At 38.2% G+C, this 17,200-nt stretch overlaps 1 protein-coding gene across 1 annotated transcript in view; it reads left to right on the top strand.

Annotated features, from left to right (window-relative positions):
• The window catches only part of NSMAF (neutral sphingomyelinase activation associated factor), a 77,737-nt gene that overhangs the window by 54,283 nt on the left and 6,254 nt on the right, over positions 1-17,200 (top strand). Inside the window, 14 exon segments of the mRNA XM_009213075.4 lie at positions 948-1,056; positions 3,519-3,695; positions 4,775-4,854; positions 5,380-5,470; positions 5,568-5,631; positions 6,884-6,935; positions 7,032-7,152; positions 7,542-7,673; positions 8,986-9,028; positions 9,338-9,501; positions 10,908-11,016; positions 12,306-12,364; positions 16,186-16,253; positions 17,043-17,110. Coding sequence (XP_009211339.2) covers positions 948-1,056; positions 3,519-3,695; positions 4,775-4,854; positions 5,380-5,470; positions 5,568-5,631; positions 6,884-6,935; positions 7,032-7,152; positions 7,542-7,673; positions 8,986-9,028; positions 9,338-9,501; positions 10,908-11,016; positions 12,306-12,364; positions 16,186-16,253; positions 17,043-17,110 — 1,337 coding nt within the window.

Raw genomic sequence — 17,200 nt, 5'->3', positions numbered from 1 at the left:
ACTAATAGTGGATCAGGGAAACAGATACTATTAAAAATCTCCTCCTTTGGGTATAGAGCTGCAGTCAGAAAAAGAGAAGAAATTAACATTGATTAAGTGCTTTCTATGTACTAGGCAATTTATGTATAATGTTTCATTTATTTGCCATTGTTAAGTCTTATGAAGTAGATAGTTTGAGACTCCAGGGGTTAACTTCCTAAGCTCCCAGTGAGTACATGGTGAAAGCCTGTATTTGAACCAAGGGCAACTCTGGGCTTTCATCCTGGCTTTGTCTGTTCCTTTGCTAGCTCAGCCTTACCAATACTATTGTCACAAAGCTCATAGGTTTTTATAAGATAATAATAATGTATTAATTGAATGGGTTATTCAATTATCAATTTGTTAGGTATGCATAATTTTTATTTCTTAGCTGGGCATGGTGCACCTGTAGCCTAGCTACTCAAGAGGCTGAGGTGGGAGTATCAGTTGAGCCAGGGAGTTTGAGGCTGCAATGAGCCATGATCACACCATTGCGCTCCAGCCTGGGCAACAGAGCAGGACCTGGTCTCAAAAATATATATATGTTATTTAACTTATGAAAGAAAACTAAACATTTATGTTTGAAGAAGAGATGTGAAGACATGGATCGGCGATTTTTGAATTTCAAAATAATAAGTTCACAAAAGCTATTATTAATGAAAATATTCAACACCCAAGGTGATTTACAAAGTTTAGCTGAGATACTATCTTGTTCTCAGAACATTTATAAACACAACATATATATATATACGCAACCATATATGTGTATATATGTCACTGAGTTAAATTTATAGATTGAAAATAGGAATATAGGATATAAAAATAAACACAAATATTTAACTGAAAGTTTTTGTAATTATATACTTATATTGGGATTGCAAGAGGAATACAATGCTATTTATTTTATTCTTTTCTTTTTGAATTTATAGGGCTTGGAAGTATTTTGCACAGAAGACGATCTGTGTTCCGACATCTACCTAAAGTTCTATGAACCTCAAGATAGAGATGATCTCTATTTTTACATTGCCACATACCTAGGTTTGGCACTCACCCTTCATTGTTTCTTTTTCTTTTTTTTTTGAGACTGAGTCTCGCTCTGTCACCCAGGCTGGAGTGCACTGGTGCAATCTCGGCTCACAGCAAACTTTGTCTCCTGGGTTCAAGTGATCTCGTGCCTCAGCCTCCCGAGTAGCTGGGACTACAGGTGCCTGCCCCCACGCCAGGCTAATTTTTTTTGTATTTTTAGTAGAGACAGGGTTTCTGTTCATAAGAAGGTAGTTCAACTCCTAAGGATCTGGGATAGGAAATAAGAGAAGAAGAATGCTATTTCTAGAATCGTCTGTTTGTGGTTCTAATTTCTTCTCATCAGTAACTATAATTGCCAAAGTAATGTTTTTAAAATTCTGGGAAATATAAATTCACTTTGGTAATAGTTCATTCTGAATGTATGTTTTAAAAACTCTAGATAAATATATTTAAATACTCTTATATTCTAACGTCCTCCACATTGAATGGATTTTGAAGAATCCACTCAAATATTTTTATGTTCAATCAGGTCTTATATTAGTTTATGAGAACCAAGACTCAGTTTTGTACTGCAAGGCAGTGAGTTATTCACACGTTTGTGATCATTGATTGTGGTCAGAACCACAAAGCTGAAAGACTGCAAAAGGAACACGTGAACCTTCTATGCTTAATATGCTGACTTTGGAGTGGAATTTGCTTTTAATTAATGGTATTTCCTCAGTTTTTCATGAAAAATGTCATTTTTCCCACCTTTGCCAGAGAAAATACTTACATTATGATGTTCAGGCCCAAAGTTTTTTTTATTACATTGCAAGGCTAAATTAAATTATTCTACTTTACAAAGTTGCTAGATAACTGGAATGGAATTATCTTTAAAAATGGATTTTGGGGCTAGGCATGGTGGCTCATGACTGTAATCCCAGCACTTTGGAGGCTGAGGAGGGAGAATCTCTTGAGCCCAGGAGTTCGAGACAGCCTGGGCAACATGGCTTGACCTCATCTCTACAAAAAAAATTAAAAATTAGCTGGGCCTGGTGACGTGTGCCTGTAGTCCCAGCTACTCGAGAGGCTGAAGTGGGAGGATTCCTTGAGCCTGGGAGGTCAAAGCTGCAGTGAACAGTGATCACACCCCTGTAATTCAGCCTGGGTGACAGTGAGACCCTGTCAAAAAAAAAAAAAAAAAAAAAAATGGATAATGGGATTTTATTAATATCATCTTAATATGTTTGTTATTTTAGTGTACCACAAAACCATTTATGAAGTTTGTAGTAAAGTATATCTTCCCTTAGAAATGAGATTTTCCTTCAAGGAGGAATAGTTGACTTTCAGTAGGGAACATATTTTATTTTAAACTAGGTTTATATATCGCTAGTATTTTGTTCATACATTAAGCTATTCAAGGTAACTTTATGTATAAGTATAGCTTTGATACAAGTTTAATCTTCTGTCTCGTGATCTAAGTTTTTAAATTTTGTTTTTTTTTTAAGTATAACAAGATTACAATAAAAAGCTCAACTTTCATGGTGAGTCCTAAAATCTCAAGCCAAAAACTTTGCCATGATCTAAAATATCCATCTTCTAAGAAGCTGTCAGTTCTCACTGAGTTTATTCCTAAGATTGCTGAGAGGTTTCAAAAGTAGAAAATGAGGGGGAAGTGTGTTTTGATTTTTGAAACCTTTCCTAGTAGCTGATTAGAGAAGAGACTTGGTAAAAGTAAATGAGAATAAATATTAAGAGTTAAGATGCTTAATGCATCAGGAAAGCTTGAAAGAAGAATTTTCTGAACAAAATGGAAAATCTACTTGTAGGACAATTAATTCATTTTACACTCTAAAAGGGAAATTCTCATTGCTGCATTTGCCTAAGATCTCATTTTTCGTGAGGTGTTTTGGGGGGCAGGTCTGGTTCTTTTAGTTTGAGAATTGGTCCTCCTGCCAAATGGCTGTTTTCTTCTTTAACAATTTCTTTTCTTTTCCTTACTCTTCACATGCATAAATAATATATAGTCATTGACAAATTAACAGTAGTACATCTCTTCCAGGCCTAAAAGAAAACTAAATGATTGCTTTAATTTCGTAAATAATAAAAGAAATAAGCTCCCAGATGACCATGGGTTTTTAAATGCATGGAGATATAGCACATTTGGAGGGATTCTTTGTTGCTGTATAAAAATTGCCTATTAACATGTAAATTTATATATTTGCTCTACACTTTTGTATTTGTTTAGGTTATATCATATTGTGGAGGGTAGGGTAATAGCTCAGTGTATTTAATAATTTCCCCTCCTTGATCTTGGAACTATTTATACATAGCTGAACAAATACTTTATGAAAACAAGTCAGCAGCCTACTTTTCTCTTTCTTACAATGTATTTTTCAAGAATGCACAGGAAGGGTCTACACGTTAAGCCCCTAGCTTTTGCATACTAAGTTTGGGAAGTTAAGTGGCAGACCTCGTGGGTCCTCTTCCCCCAGAGCACCATGTGGCGGAGCACACTGCTGAGAGCTACATGCTGCAGTGGCAGCGTGGACACCTTTCCAACTATCAGTACCTCCTTCACCTCAACAACCTGGCCGACCGCAGCTGCAACGACCTCTCCCAGTACCCTGTGTTTCCATGGATAATACACGATTATTCCAGCTCAGAACTAGGTAACTGCTACACGTGGAATTCTGGCCAAGTTGAGTGGGGAAGTGGTCGTCTGTATTGTTTTTAAAGGAGAGAATAAATTCTATTTTATAATCGTGATGTGACATGTGAACAAATTACAACACATTTCAGTTGTATTGCTAAGGACTGCCAATTTCCATTCCAAGGTACTATATGAGTGTTATATAAGTGTTTCATGTATGTTTTTTCCACCATACTTCTTGAAGGACACACAGAGAAAAAAACGGGCATAATTTTAATCCAGGGTTATCATTATTACCTATAAGTACCATGTTTTGAAGTATTTGCTTCTCACTTTGAAAATTGCTACTCACCTTATCATATTTTTTTTTTAAATCACATTAAAAACTGTGGTTATTTATTATAGAACACTTGGAAAGTCCTGAAATAATCAAAGAAGAAAATAAAAATCATCCATAATTATATTACACAGATATAATCATTTTACCTTTGGGGCATATCTACTCTTCTCTTGCTACCTCAGATTATTTTAAGAAAAATGTATTGTAACTTTATTTTGTAATATTTAAAAATTATATATTGTGAACAGTTAGTTCCTTTTGACACATTATCTTGAAACTTTGTACTTGAAAGAAATAATAGATTTTCTAGAAATATGAGAATGTATTTCTCTGAAAATATTTAGCTTACTAGTTCGCAAATAGGCTAATATTGCAGAATAATAATATTCACTAGAATTCTAATGTAGAAGGTAAATCTTGATAGAAGAATAATGGCTTCTAAAATTTGTTTTTTGTTGTTGTTGTTTTACTTGGAATATATGTATGTTCCTTATTCAGAAACTTTTTAAAAAAATTAATGTTCAGGGCATTGTAAAATTAGAGATGTTGCTCTTAAGTGGTTGTGGCTAACTTAAAACTCAAAATTGCTAACCTTTTCTTTACATCTATATAAATAACTAAAAAAAAATATAACTCTCATAGATCGCTCTCAGTTTTTAAAAACACTTTTGTGGAAGTAAATGTGTATTTTTGAATTAATTCAGGAGTTTAATGGTACTAAGTATAAGCTGAAGTGATTTATTGATTTATGTTTATAGATTTGTCAAATCCAGGAACCTTCCGGGATCTTAGTAAGCCAGTGGGGGCCCTAAATAAGGAACGGCTGGAGAGGCTACTGGTATGTGGACTTAGAGATTCTTCATTTCTAAGCAAGATGAGAAGCCATGGCCTGTGTTTTTCTTTAAGGAAGGAAATTCGTTTCTCCACGGTTTAGGGGAATTACACCAGTGACTCTACATAGTGTTTTCTTTCTTTTCTCCTAACCATGAATTAACTGCTCACCATTTGCATTTCTTGTCTACAGTTTAGGAAGGAGGAGGGCGACCTGTTTACAGGTTCACTGAACTATTTTCATGAAGGCATTCTGTGGTACATTGCATAAGAGACATATAAAATCAGTTCTATTTAATCTACTGCCAACATTTTGTTACCCTTAAGCCAGGGAAACCAAAATACTTGTCTCAGCAATGCTGTTTAGCCAAAGATTCTCTTTCCCTCTTATCTTCTCCTTTTCTTATCTAACAGACAAATTAAGGAATATGGTATATCTATGTTATGATTTCTTTTAGGCTTTTACTACTTGTCAGTAATTATTTCATAGCCAACACTTAGCACTATTTTTTTTTTTTTTTCTGTATTCTAGACACGCTACCAGGAAATGCCTGAACCAAAGTTCATGTATGGGAGTCACTACTCTTCCCCGGGTTATGTACTTTTTTATCTTGTTAGGATTGGTAAGATTCTTTATCATTACCCCCCAATTAAATTTTATTTTACTGTATTCTTCAGTGGTTCTGTGATCTGACTTATCTCTGTTTTTCCCCCCTCTAGCACCAGAGTATATGCTGTGCCTACAGAATGGAAGGTTTGATAATGCAGATAGAATGTTCAACAGGTTTGATACAAATGACTTGCTTATCATTTTTAACACTTTCTGATTGTATATATACAACATACTTGTTTCAAAGCACTAGATAAAAAATTTAAAGAAATGTAAAAAATCAATAATTGTTCTATCTGTTCCTCTCAGGCTTTTTCTAGACATGAATATGTGTGTGTAAATGTGAGAACATATTTTAAGTGCAGCTTTTTGTCCTGCCTTTTGTAACCTAATATTAAACCTTAAAGTGTTTCCCATATTATTAGATATTCTTCAAAACAGTGATTCTTTTTTAAAATTATTGTATCACATGCTAACACATGCGATGTTTTATTTCAACAACTTTTCTCCATTGTCGGGCATTTAGATTGTTTCCCACACTTTATTATTCTTGATAATTTTGCTGTGAATTGAATATAGCTCCTTGTGTGTATTTAAATGGCTTTACTTTTTAAATTATAAAAGTAATATTTTCTTACCAAAAAAATCAGAAAATACAAAGAAGGAAATAAGTTTACTTAGTATCCCACCGCAATGAGATAATAATTGTTGTTAATTTTTTGGTATGTCCTTTTCATCTTTTTTGAACTCTATACATATTTAATAATAATTCCTTTTGCAATGAGCATTCAGATAGTGAGGCTAATCTTTTTTTTTTTCTTTTTTTTTTGAGACAGAGTCTTGCTCTGTCGCCCAGGCTGGAGTGCAGTGGCGTGATCTTGGCTCACTGCAACCTCTGCCTCCCAGTTTCAAGCGATTCTCCTGCTTCAGTCTCCTAAGTAGCTGGGACTACAGGCGCATGCCACCATGCCCAGCTAATTTTTGTATTTTTAGTAGAGTTGAGGTTTCACCATGTTGGCCAGGATGGTCTTGATTTCCTGACCTCGTGATCCACCCACCTTGGCCTCTCAAAGTACTGAGATAACAGGTGTGAGCCACTGCGCCCGACCAGTGGTGCTAATCTTTCAGTGTGTAGGCACCCCCCTCCATTTGGCCCTTGGATGAGGCAATGTGTATACTAATGGTGTGGACTCGGACTCCATGCCCACTCCTGCTGTGTGACCCTAGAGAAGTTACATAAAACTCTGTGGGCCCCAGTGTTCCCTTCTGTTAAAGTGGGACACTCAGAGGGATGGTTAGAACTATGTGTGATTGACAAACAGAAGTTAATACAAGTAAAGTGTAGAACAACCCCCAGGGGCATAGGAAATACTGCTATTGCTATTTGCATAGTTGAAAATAGGTGAAATTTTTTTTTTATATGTAGTATTGCAGAAACTTGGAAAAACTGTCTGGATGGTGCAACGGATTTTAAAGAGGTAAGCAGTTAATAAAGCTGATGAGTAACTGGACTTGGGGTTTCTAACTGCTTTACAACATGTTTGTTCTTTTTTTTTTCCCCCTGAAACTTTTAGTTAATTCCAGAATTCTATGGTGATGATGTGAGCTTTCTAGTCAATAGCCTGAAGTTGGATTTGGGAAAGAGACAAGGAGGACAGATGGTTGACGATGTGGAGCTTCCCCCTTGGGCCTCCAGTGAGTCCCCCCTTAGAGGTGTTGTATTATAGATACTCTTTACCAGGTAGTGAAATTTCAGTAATTATTTTATTGCTTAGATTTTTAAAAATCACAATGTAATTCTCCATCTAAATGAGGAGATATGAGTCCTATTCCATATCAGAAGCATTCTATGAGTCTATAATGTAAAAACATTAATATGTATTTGAGAGACTTTAATGTGAAAATGATTCTTGCCACTTTTTTCCCAAAAAACTTACATTTCATATGATAGAAAAAAAAACTGCATTAAGATATGTGGACCTCTTGCCTGTCCTAGAAACTTTATATACATATAGATAGACAAGAGAAATGGGAGGGGAAAAAATGAAGACTCCATGATTTTTCGATTGCGTCTAATCTAATAGGTCCCGAGGACTTTCTCCAGAAGAGCAAAGATGCATTGGAAAGCAATTATGTGTCTGAACACCTTCACGAGTGGATTGATCTAATATTTGGCTACAAACAAAAAGGGAGTGGTGCAGTTGGGGCCCATAATGGTATGTAATATTCATTGACATTTTATTTAGCATTGGGTGAATATTTAGCATTATTCATTTTCATTGGAAAATGAAAGCAAACAATACCAAAAAAAAAAATGAGGCCAAAGCAATTAGTCTTATTTGCATGTTCTGTTAGAGCACAGTATCCACTGGCTCCGCGACCCTGGATCAGATGTTTTTTTTTTGTTTGTTTTCTTTTTGAGATGGAGTCTTGCTCTGTCACCAGGCTAGAGTGCAGTGACACAATCTTGGCTCACTGCAACCTCTGACTCCCTGGTTCAAGCGATTCTCCTGCCTCAGCCTCCCAAGTAGCTGGGATTACAGGCACATGCCGCCATGACCAGCTAATTTTTTTGTACTTTTTTTTTAGTCGAGACGAGGTTTCACCATGTTGGCCAGGTTGGTCTCGAACTCCTGACCTCAGATGATCCGCCCACTTTGGCCTCCCAAAGTGCTGGGATTACAGGCGCGAGCTACTGCACCCAGCCCCTGGATTAGATATTGAGTAACTGATGAGGAGGGAGGACTTTTGCCCAAATATCACCAACCTTATCCTGTCCCCAAGAGGTCTTTTTATAAAGTCTTCTAATTTTAGCATTTACTCTCCATCCCATTCAATAATTTCAATTAAAACTCTATTACAGTAAGATAGAACAGTGGCCTCAATTCCTATGGAAGACCCAAAGTTTCCTTTTTCTCTTTTTTTTCTTTTTTTTAATTTTTTTGAGACAGTCTTGCTCTCTCACCCAGGCTGGAGTGCAGTGGCACAGTCTTGGCTCACTGCAACCTCTGGCTCCTGGGTTCAAGCAGTCCTCCTGCCTCAGCCTCCTAAGTAGCTGCCAGAGTTGTTTTTTAATTTAACAGAACGAAAACAGCAGCAGTGTACCTTCTCTTCAGTTTCAATGCTTGTCTTCTTCCACGTTTCTCGTGTGTGTTTTCTTTTTTTAATACATGAACTAACATATAATCCATATCTCCCATGTTCATAACAAGGAGCTGTAGTTGGAAATTCAGACCTAATTTTTTACATGGAAATTCAGTCTTATTAATTCTATAAGTCATGCTTCTTCTCAGGAGAAAATAATACTGACTGAGATGACAGGTCCCCTACCTGACAGCTAGATTTTTGTTCATCTGAAGATAATATTCAAGTTGTTATTTACTGCAGTTGGATATTAGTCTGTTTTGCAAAGTGAATAGCAACTTCTTTGAACATGAGTTTTAAGTTGTTGCATTGTTTAAGTTCTAAACAGTGTATATTACATTGAAATAGCACATCTTTCAATAGTGTTTTGTATGTCTCTTTCAGTATTTCATCCCCTGACCTATGAAGGAGGTGTAGACTTGAACAGGTACTTGTATGTCAATAAGGAGTTTCTACTTGAGTTATAAGATATGTCTTTATCTAAATTATTAATATATTTATTTGAATGTTGAGGTATGGAAATTTTAAAATGAATTCTATCTTGCTTTCACTGTTGTGTTATTGAGCATCAGAAAATACTCTGAATGTCTGTAATGAGGTTTAGGCAACCCTGGCACATAGTTGCTGTCATTATGTGAGGGTTAATCCCTCCTATTGATCAGTACTATTTGAAATGCGTGCTTTCAAGGAACTCGAACCTAGTGGTTCACTACATTCTTTGTGTTCTGTCCCAAAGCATCCAGGATCCTGATGAGAAGGTAGCCATGCTTACGCAAATCTTGGAATTTGGGCAAACACCAAAACAACTATTTGTGACACCACATCCTCGAAGGATCACCCCAAAGTTTAAAAGTTTGTCCCAGACCTCCAGTTATAATGCTTCTATGGCAGATTCCCCAGGTAAATTTTGTAAAGAGAATCAACGTGAGCACCTTTGGTTGCTCTTCTGTGATGAAGATGTTTGTGAAGAGGAGACAAGACATATACTGTTGTGCTACTTAGAGATGATTGTGTTCTCCTGCCTTATTGCAGTTCTCCTGAAAACAAATAACCTGTTTTTGCTGATGTTGTTTGTTTTCAGCTATAGACTGTAAGGGAAATCAAGTTGCTTTTATTTTCTGGCAATTGAATATGAGTGAAACTTGGCCGTGTATGTTTTGATGTGGTTCTCTTTTTCTTCTGTGGTTTTGAAGCTGGTGTTTGATCCTTAACTATTCACCTTTTCATTCTTACAGTCCTGGCTGTCCAGTCTGCCTTCCCAGTCACTGTCAGCCCTGCTGTCTTCCAGAAAAGACTTTCTCTGGCCCTAATTATGCTCTTCTATATCCACATACAGATCTTGAATTCAAAGTGTTGTCTCTTCTTCATTGGATTTCACTTATTTAACACTGACAAACCTTTACAATGTGTCTGTTCTGTAATGGGCATGTGCTAGGCACTAAATTGAACTTGACCCAGTTCTCACATCTAATATTTGGAAAGGTAGGAAAGAATGCTCACCTTTCTCCAGTTACCCAGGTTTTAGATTTTACATAAGACAACTTCAAACCTACAGGCTTCCAGAAGCAGGTTGACACTGTGGAACCTTGGGAGCAAAATCACTTTTTATCTCCAATCCTCCTGTCTCTTCCAAGCACATCCAGACATTTTAGACATACATAGCTGAGCATTCTCTCAAGCATGGAGAAATAGCTTCCTGGAGTTACATGACCCAGGGGTAGCTTCTTTAAGAGAGAATACTCTAGAGGGTTAAATAATAAAGATCACAGGATTATCTTGTGATGCTGTTTCAAACTGCACTCTGCTTAGTCACCAGGCCATAACCACTGTCATGTGATAGTTTTAAGAGGGTAATTGTTTCAGCCCTTCTTAAAGCAGAAGTAAAAGGATTACTCCTGCCAGAAGCTCTTGCAGTAATTGATTTCATCTCTGCTTTCCCCACCCCAAACCAAAACAAAACTGTAGCATTCTTAGGCAACTGTCAGGTTTTTGAAAGAATGTTGACAAAGAAATGATGACTCAGTCTTGTATTTCCCCAAATTCATAAGTTAGAGGCCAAGTGAAAGCTTTGCAAACATTGATAAAAGTATAAAAAGACTCTAGTGTTATTCAAGGATACTTTTTATCATTCTTTATACAGTTTTTTTCCTTGACTAACATGGAACCATCTAACAGGTACATTTCAAAGCAGTCATATTGGGACAGGGTGTTTCGTTTCTTGGTTGTTTGATTTTAATAGAAAATGTTGTGAATCTGATGCTGTTGTCTGTTGGTAACTTAGTTGACTTAGCGAAAATGTAATGTAGTCTCTCCAGGTGAAGAGTCTTTTGAAGACCTGACCGAAGAAAGCAAAACGCTGGCCTGGAATAACATCACCAAACTGCAGTTACACGAGCACTATAAAATCCACAAAGAGTAAGAATATCTCTGCTTCTTCTCAGCAGCTGATGGTCCTGGCGAAAGTTAGGGTCTTGGCGTGGGCTTAAACTGTTTTAAGCTGAGTCAGAGGGAACATTCCCTTTCAATGTTGTCTTGATTTTGAAAAATCTCCCCCAAATGTCTATAGCGATCTCCACCTGAGGTGGATGTAGTAGGAAAGTTTGGCACGAAATGATTTGTGGTGGCTACCCTGCTGTCATTTCTGCAGTCTGTCACTTCACAGTACAAGATGTGGTCTGCAGAGAGCAGCCAGTTTTGTGCCTCTCAAAGTGGGGTACACAGCTCCTTGCATCTGTGATGGGAGAAGTGTGATATATACCCCCAAAAATGTTGAATTTACACATAATGTAGGCGAAAAGCTTCCTTTTAAAAATAATTAGCTCTCTCAGAGAGAGAACATTGCAAAGTTCACATGAATTTTAAAAACAATAATTATAACAATAATTATACTTCTAAGAAATTGGGCTTGCTGTTGGACCCAGAGATGACATGTGTGTTCTCTGCCCTCTGTCATTAAGACCTTCATGTTCTCTGGTAGAAAGGCTTGAGAACCACTGACCTAGCCTGTTCATCCTGCTACAGAGAGGAAACCCAGGTCCAGAGACTAGGCCCCACCTTGCTGCATGACCGTAGACAGCCCCTCCGGTATATTGGACATGGGTGGAGCTGGGCATGCTGCTCTGCATTAGATGGATGGCTTCATGTCACAATCCAGCCTCCCGAAGAGAAACAAGGAGTTTTGGCTGATTCATGATGACAATGGCTGTCTTTTCTCAACTTCTCTAAATGGCACATAGGAAGGGACCTTGTAATCCAAGATAGTGAAGACTGAATGATCCTTTAAGAGGACAGGCTGGAACCAATTTTCTTATCATTGAATAGTCACTGAGTAAATGAGCTTCAGTAATGAGCAAATGAAGTGACTATGAAGAAGAATTTGTCCCTTTGGTGATGGTCAAACGAGGGGGAATAGAAGGAGAAGAGTTTTCCAATTGCCAGAAATTGTCAGGAATATGTGAAGCATTGCATATGGAACACAGGGAAGCAAAGAGTAGGGATGTTTTCTAGCCACAGGTGTTGCCAGAACATGAGAAGTTGCCAAGCGGTGATTTGGTAATGGCAGGCTTATGCTGGGACAGATCCGGCAGGCATACTGTGAAGAAAAACATTAAGGAAACTTGGTAAAAGTAACTCAAGGATGTGAAACAAAGCGGGTGTCCTAACACATGATGAGTAGTAATTTGTGAAACTTTGTTTTTGAGCAGAGCAGTTACTGGAATCACAGTCTCTCGCAATGGATCTTCAGTGTTCACAACATCCCAAGGTCAGTGTTTCTCCCTGAAAGGCGACTTCACCAGAATCCTAGAATGTCTGAGTTCTTTATTATGTAGCTCGCGGTCAAGGACTGTACTTGCATGTGCTGCCTCCACGTAAACTTAGAGCAGTTCCTTTGTGGTACATTGCATAGAGTTTCATCGTAATTTGCCAAAAATAATAATGAAACATCTTTCTGTTGCTGATGAGGTTTCCCAGAGTTGAGGGTAAAGGACAGAAACAGCCTTCTTTCCACACCCTTGCTGGGTCAGGTCCTTCCCGCCTGCCATAAGAGGGTACCCTGTCCACTTGTTGGGGTTGGCTGTGAGTCACAAGTGCTGTATCAGAAATCGGCGTGTGCCTGTCAGCACGCGGAGATGCAGATTTGCTGCTATGGTTTTCAGTTCTGTCATTCAGTGTATATTTCTTCAGAATATTTGATTTAGCTCAAAATCACATTAATATATTATTTAATACGCTTATACATTATCAAAATTATAAAAACCCTTGCAGTGTGTCATTGATATGACTTATTATAGCTATATAGCAGAAAGCATCCCTTACTATATACACCATTGTTCTCTCCCTGGTAGTCTGCGTTATATATTATTTATTAAAGTATGTCTTGACCGTATCATGTTGAGAGCACTGTGTTGGCACTCTGGAAGATGCAGAGGTGAAAGGGTCGTATCTTTATTCCTGCTTCCGTGAGAAAACAACTCGTTCTGACAAAGTTTGTAACTTTTAAAAATAAGGCTACTCGTTCTTTAGTCTTTATCATAGGAAATTATATTTTTCATTCATTAAGACAAGGTGCTATCCAACTAAACACTTCCAGGAAAATCAGAATTACTACTCTCGGCCGGGCGCGGTGGCTCAAGCCTGTAATCCCAGCACTTTGGGAGGCCGAGACGGGCGGATCACGAGGTCAGGAGATCGAGACCATCCTGGCTACCCCGTGAAACCCTGTCTCTACTAAAAAATACAAAAAACTAGCCGGGCGAGGTGGCGGGCGCCTGCAGTCCCAGCTACTCGGGAGGCTGAGGCAGGAGAATGGCGTAAACCCGGGAGGCGGAGCTTGCAGTGAGCTGAGATCTGGCCACTGCACTCCAGCCTGGGTGACAGAGCGAGACTCCGTCTCAAAAAAAAAAAAAAAAAAAAGAATTACTACTCTCAGATTCTGTTATCGTGGTTTATTATCTGTAGCATTTCATTCTGTTCTTTTTCAAATACTGTCTTGGATTGTATATAAAAAAAATTTTCCACAAAGCACAGAAGTGATTCTACACGGTAGACCAAACGGAAGTTCCCGTGCAGTTCCCAAACTGGGCCATGCCAGGGTCACCGAGGCACTTCTCAGATAGAAGGAAGCACTCTGTGTTTTGCCAGGATTTCTACTTGTGGAGTTTGCCAACATTATAGCCTCAGACAAAATGCTTTATCTTTAAGCAAAACCTGAGTTCTTAGCAGGATTTGTCTGGGATGGTTTGTTAAATCCTTCAGCTCAGTATACTTGTATGACTTTGTGAACCATGAATTTTATGAGCGTTGTGGCTTCAAACCTCTGAGGCTTATTAAGCATTATGTCACTTCTCTGTGGATTTTCCCAATAAAGGAGAGAGAGGTTTTTGTTTTTGTTTTTGTTTTTTGAGACAGAGTCTCACGCCGTCGCCCAGGCTGGAGGGCAATGGCGCGATCTTGGCTCACTGCAACCTCCACCTCCTGGGTTCAAGCGATTCTCCCCCCTCAGCCTCCCGAGTAGCTGGGATCACAGGCACCCACCATCGTGCCTGGCTAATTTTTGTATATTTGTAGAGATGGGGTTTTACCATGTTGGCCAGGTTGGTCTTGAACTCCTGACCTCAGGTAATCTGCCTGCCTTGGCCTCCCAACGTGCTGGGATTACAGGCGCCCGGCCAAGAGTTTGAAAGTAAAGTCAAAAGCTTTTGTTTTTTTCTGTTTGTTTCTTATCATATTTAGATTTTCATAATTCATATTACTAATTTATATGTATCCTGATGGTCACCACAAAGTTACATATCTTCTTCTAGTATACAGTATGTTTAGGTATGTGGGCATGCACACAAGCTGCCACTTATGAGCTTAGCTTTTACTGCAGTCTTTAACATGATCTCACCTCTAGTACAGGGGACTTTGATTTCAAGAAAAACATCTTTTCTTTCTTTTATTATTTTCTTTTTCCATTTTTTTGGTTCCCTGACCAAGAAATGAACCCAGGCTGCTGCAGTGAGAGCACCAAATCCTAACCACTAGACATCAAGGAGAGAAAAACATCTTTATATAACGTAGGATGCCCCAAATTAATCATCTTAAATAGATTTTGTGGTGAATGCTCAGAATTGCCTAATCAAAAGCAAGGTTGGGAAGACTATCAGATCTAATTACACTGCTCAGGGAAAAGTTCAAGTGATACTGTGTTCATTCTTCCATTTTCAGTTTCAAATTAATGCTGAAGAGTGTCTTATTGAGGCTCATGTTTATAAATTGTCAGGAATTCTGTGTGTTGGGGTTGCAAAAATTGGGTTGAATTAGTAAGTTATTCTGTGCAGAAGAAATTATTTAAAGATCATTCTGACATCATGCTGTGTAAGTTAGAAAATAGATTGTTACATATCTCAAATATAGGATGTTCGAAGCGCAGTAGGGTCTTGTAATTTGTGAGTCTTGGTTTAAGAGGTTGTTTTGAGGCCGGGTGCAGTTGCTCATACCTGTAATCCCAGCATTTTGGGAGGCTGAGGGGGGCGGATCACTTGAAGCCAGGAGTTCGAGACCAACCTGGCCAACATTGTGAAACCCAGTCTCTACTAAAAATACACAAATTAACCAGGCATGGTGAGCACTCCAAAAATCCCAGCTACTCGGGAGGCTGAGGCACAAGAATTGCTTGAATCTAGGAGACAGAAGTTGCAGTGAGCCAAGATCACACCAATGCACTCCAGCCTGGGCAACAGATTGATACTCTGTCTCAAAAACAAGAAAATTAAGTGCTTGGATTTTTAATTTCTACTTTGTTATTATTTAGAAAGTCAGTGGTTCCCTTCTATAACTAATGTTCAGTGCAAGGTATCACACTGTAATTGGGCAATTTTTTTTAAGAAAACATATTGCCAAGATCTTTTTGTCTTATTTAGTATTAAAATTACTATTTCAATGTTACTATTAAAATTGCTATTTTCCTTCCTGTAACTTTCTGCATGTACCAGCTATGACATTTCTGCCTGGAATCATGCCGAAATGTCAACAGTATACCTACCATGTCTGTGCTGGAATTTTATTTTTTTTTTTTTATTTTTTTTTTTGAGACAGAGTCTCACTCTGTCACCCAGGTTGGAGTGCAGTGACACGATCTCGGCTCACCGCAACCTCTGCCTCCTGAGTTCAAGCGATCCTCCTGCCTCAGCCTCCCAAGTAGCTGGGACTACAGGCATGTGCCACCATGCCTGGCTAATTTTTGTTTTTTTAGTAGAGGTGGGGTTTCGCCATTTTGGCCAGGTTGGTCTCGAACTCCTGGCCTCAAGTGATCCTCTCACCTCAGCCTCCCAAAATGCTGGGATTACAGGTGTGAGCCACCTTGCCCAGCTCTGGAATTTTAAATTGATGTTTTTGTCATGGGGTTACTGGTCATAGAATCTTAATGTTGGATAAGACCTTAGATCATCTAGCTCTGTTTACGTTCAGTTTTCCGTAAGATTATACTTTGGAGTATAAAGTGTACTGTTGGCCACCAGGAACAAGAAGAGCAGCTGTTCTTTGGCATCTGTAATGGTTAGGAAATCTTTCTTATCTGTCCACTTCTCATTATTAAATTAGATTCCACTTTGAAGATGTTTTCTAAAGAATCGAAAATGCTGCAAAGAAGCATATCATTTTCAAATATGGTGAGTTCATCTTACTAGTATTATGATAGAAATCCGTGTAGTAGTTTGTTTTATCCACACACATACAATGATACTTTATTTCTCCCAAAACAGTTGAGTTTATTCCTGTGTGGTAAATCTACCAAATACCTTAGATTACTTCTAATTTCAATTTAAAATTTTTTTCAGGTCGCCATTTTCTCATACTGTTGTGGTTTCATTTTTAGCTTAAAATACTTGGAGAGCTACCCAGTAGAATTCTACTTAATAAACCTTTCCTTTTTTTAGCTATCAGACTAAATGTTATGTGCTACTTAATTTATGCATCTCTGAGTTGGTAGAATATCTAATATGACAAAACCAATTCTTCTGAAAGAACACATTTTATTTTTAATGTAAATCATGCAAAAGTTCTGGAAATTCTCTAAAGAATTTTGGAAGGTTTTCTTACCCACACAAGTCTGTAGTCCAGAGGGGGTATTTTCTTTCTTGAGAATCTTCCCCAGCCCGCCCCCCACTGGAGATTTACTCCAGAGCGTGAGTGGGCTTCTTCCAGCCCGGGGCAGGACCCTGCAGAGTCATCAGCCTAGGTCATAAATACCCTTGACACATGTGGACATTCCTTCCTGCGTTTGGGAAAAAACCCCACAGCTGGAATTAGCCAGTTGAGAAAATCTGTGTAAATAGGAGGAGAGCCACCATAAAGAGAATTTCAGCATTAATTTTTGGGAGAACTTATAAGATAGCTTTACTGTGTTTGAGACTTACTAGTTGTTACAGATTGTTAATGTCAAATCATTTGTATTTCAGGCTTTATCGTCTTGTTTACTTTTACCAGGAGATGCCACTGTCATAACTTCTTCATGGGATAATAATGTGTATGTATCTGTGCACCCCGCTCTGTGATTCCACGTGCAGAATAGCTGCCTCTGTGGACATGAGGTGTGAAAAGCCAGAAGCTTTCCCTG

The sequence above is a fragment of the Papio anubis genome, chromosome 8 (genome assembly GCF_008728515.1).
Source record: "Papio anubis isolate 15944 chromosome 8, Panubis1.0, whole genome shotgun sequence".
Lineage (NCBI taxonomy): Eukaryota > Metazoa > Chordata > Mammalia > Primates > Cercopithecidae > Papio > Papio anubis.
The sequence above is the reverse complement of the archived record's forward strand: the minus strand, read 5'-3'. Positions and strand labels throughout refer to the sequence as shown.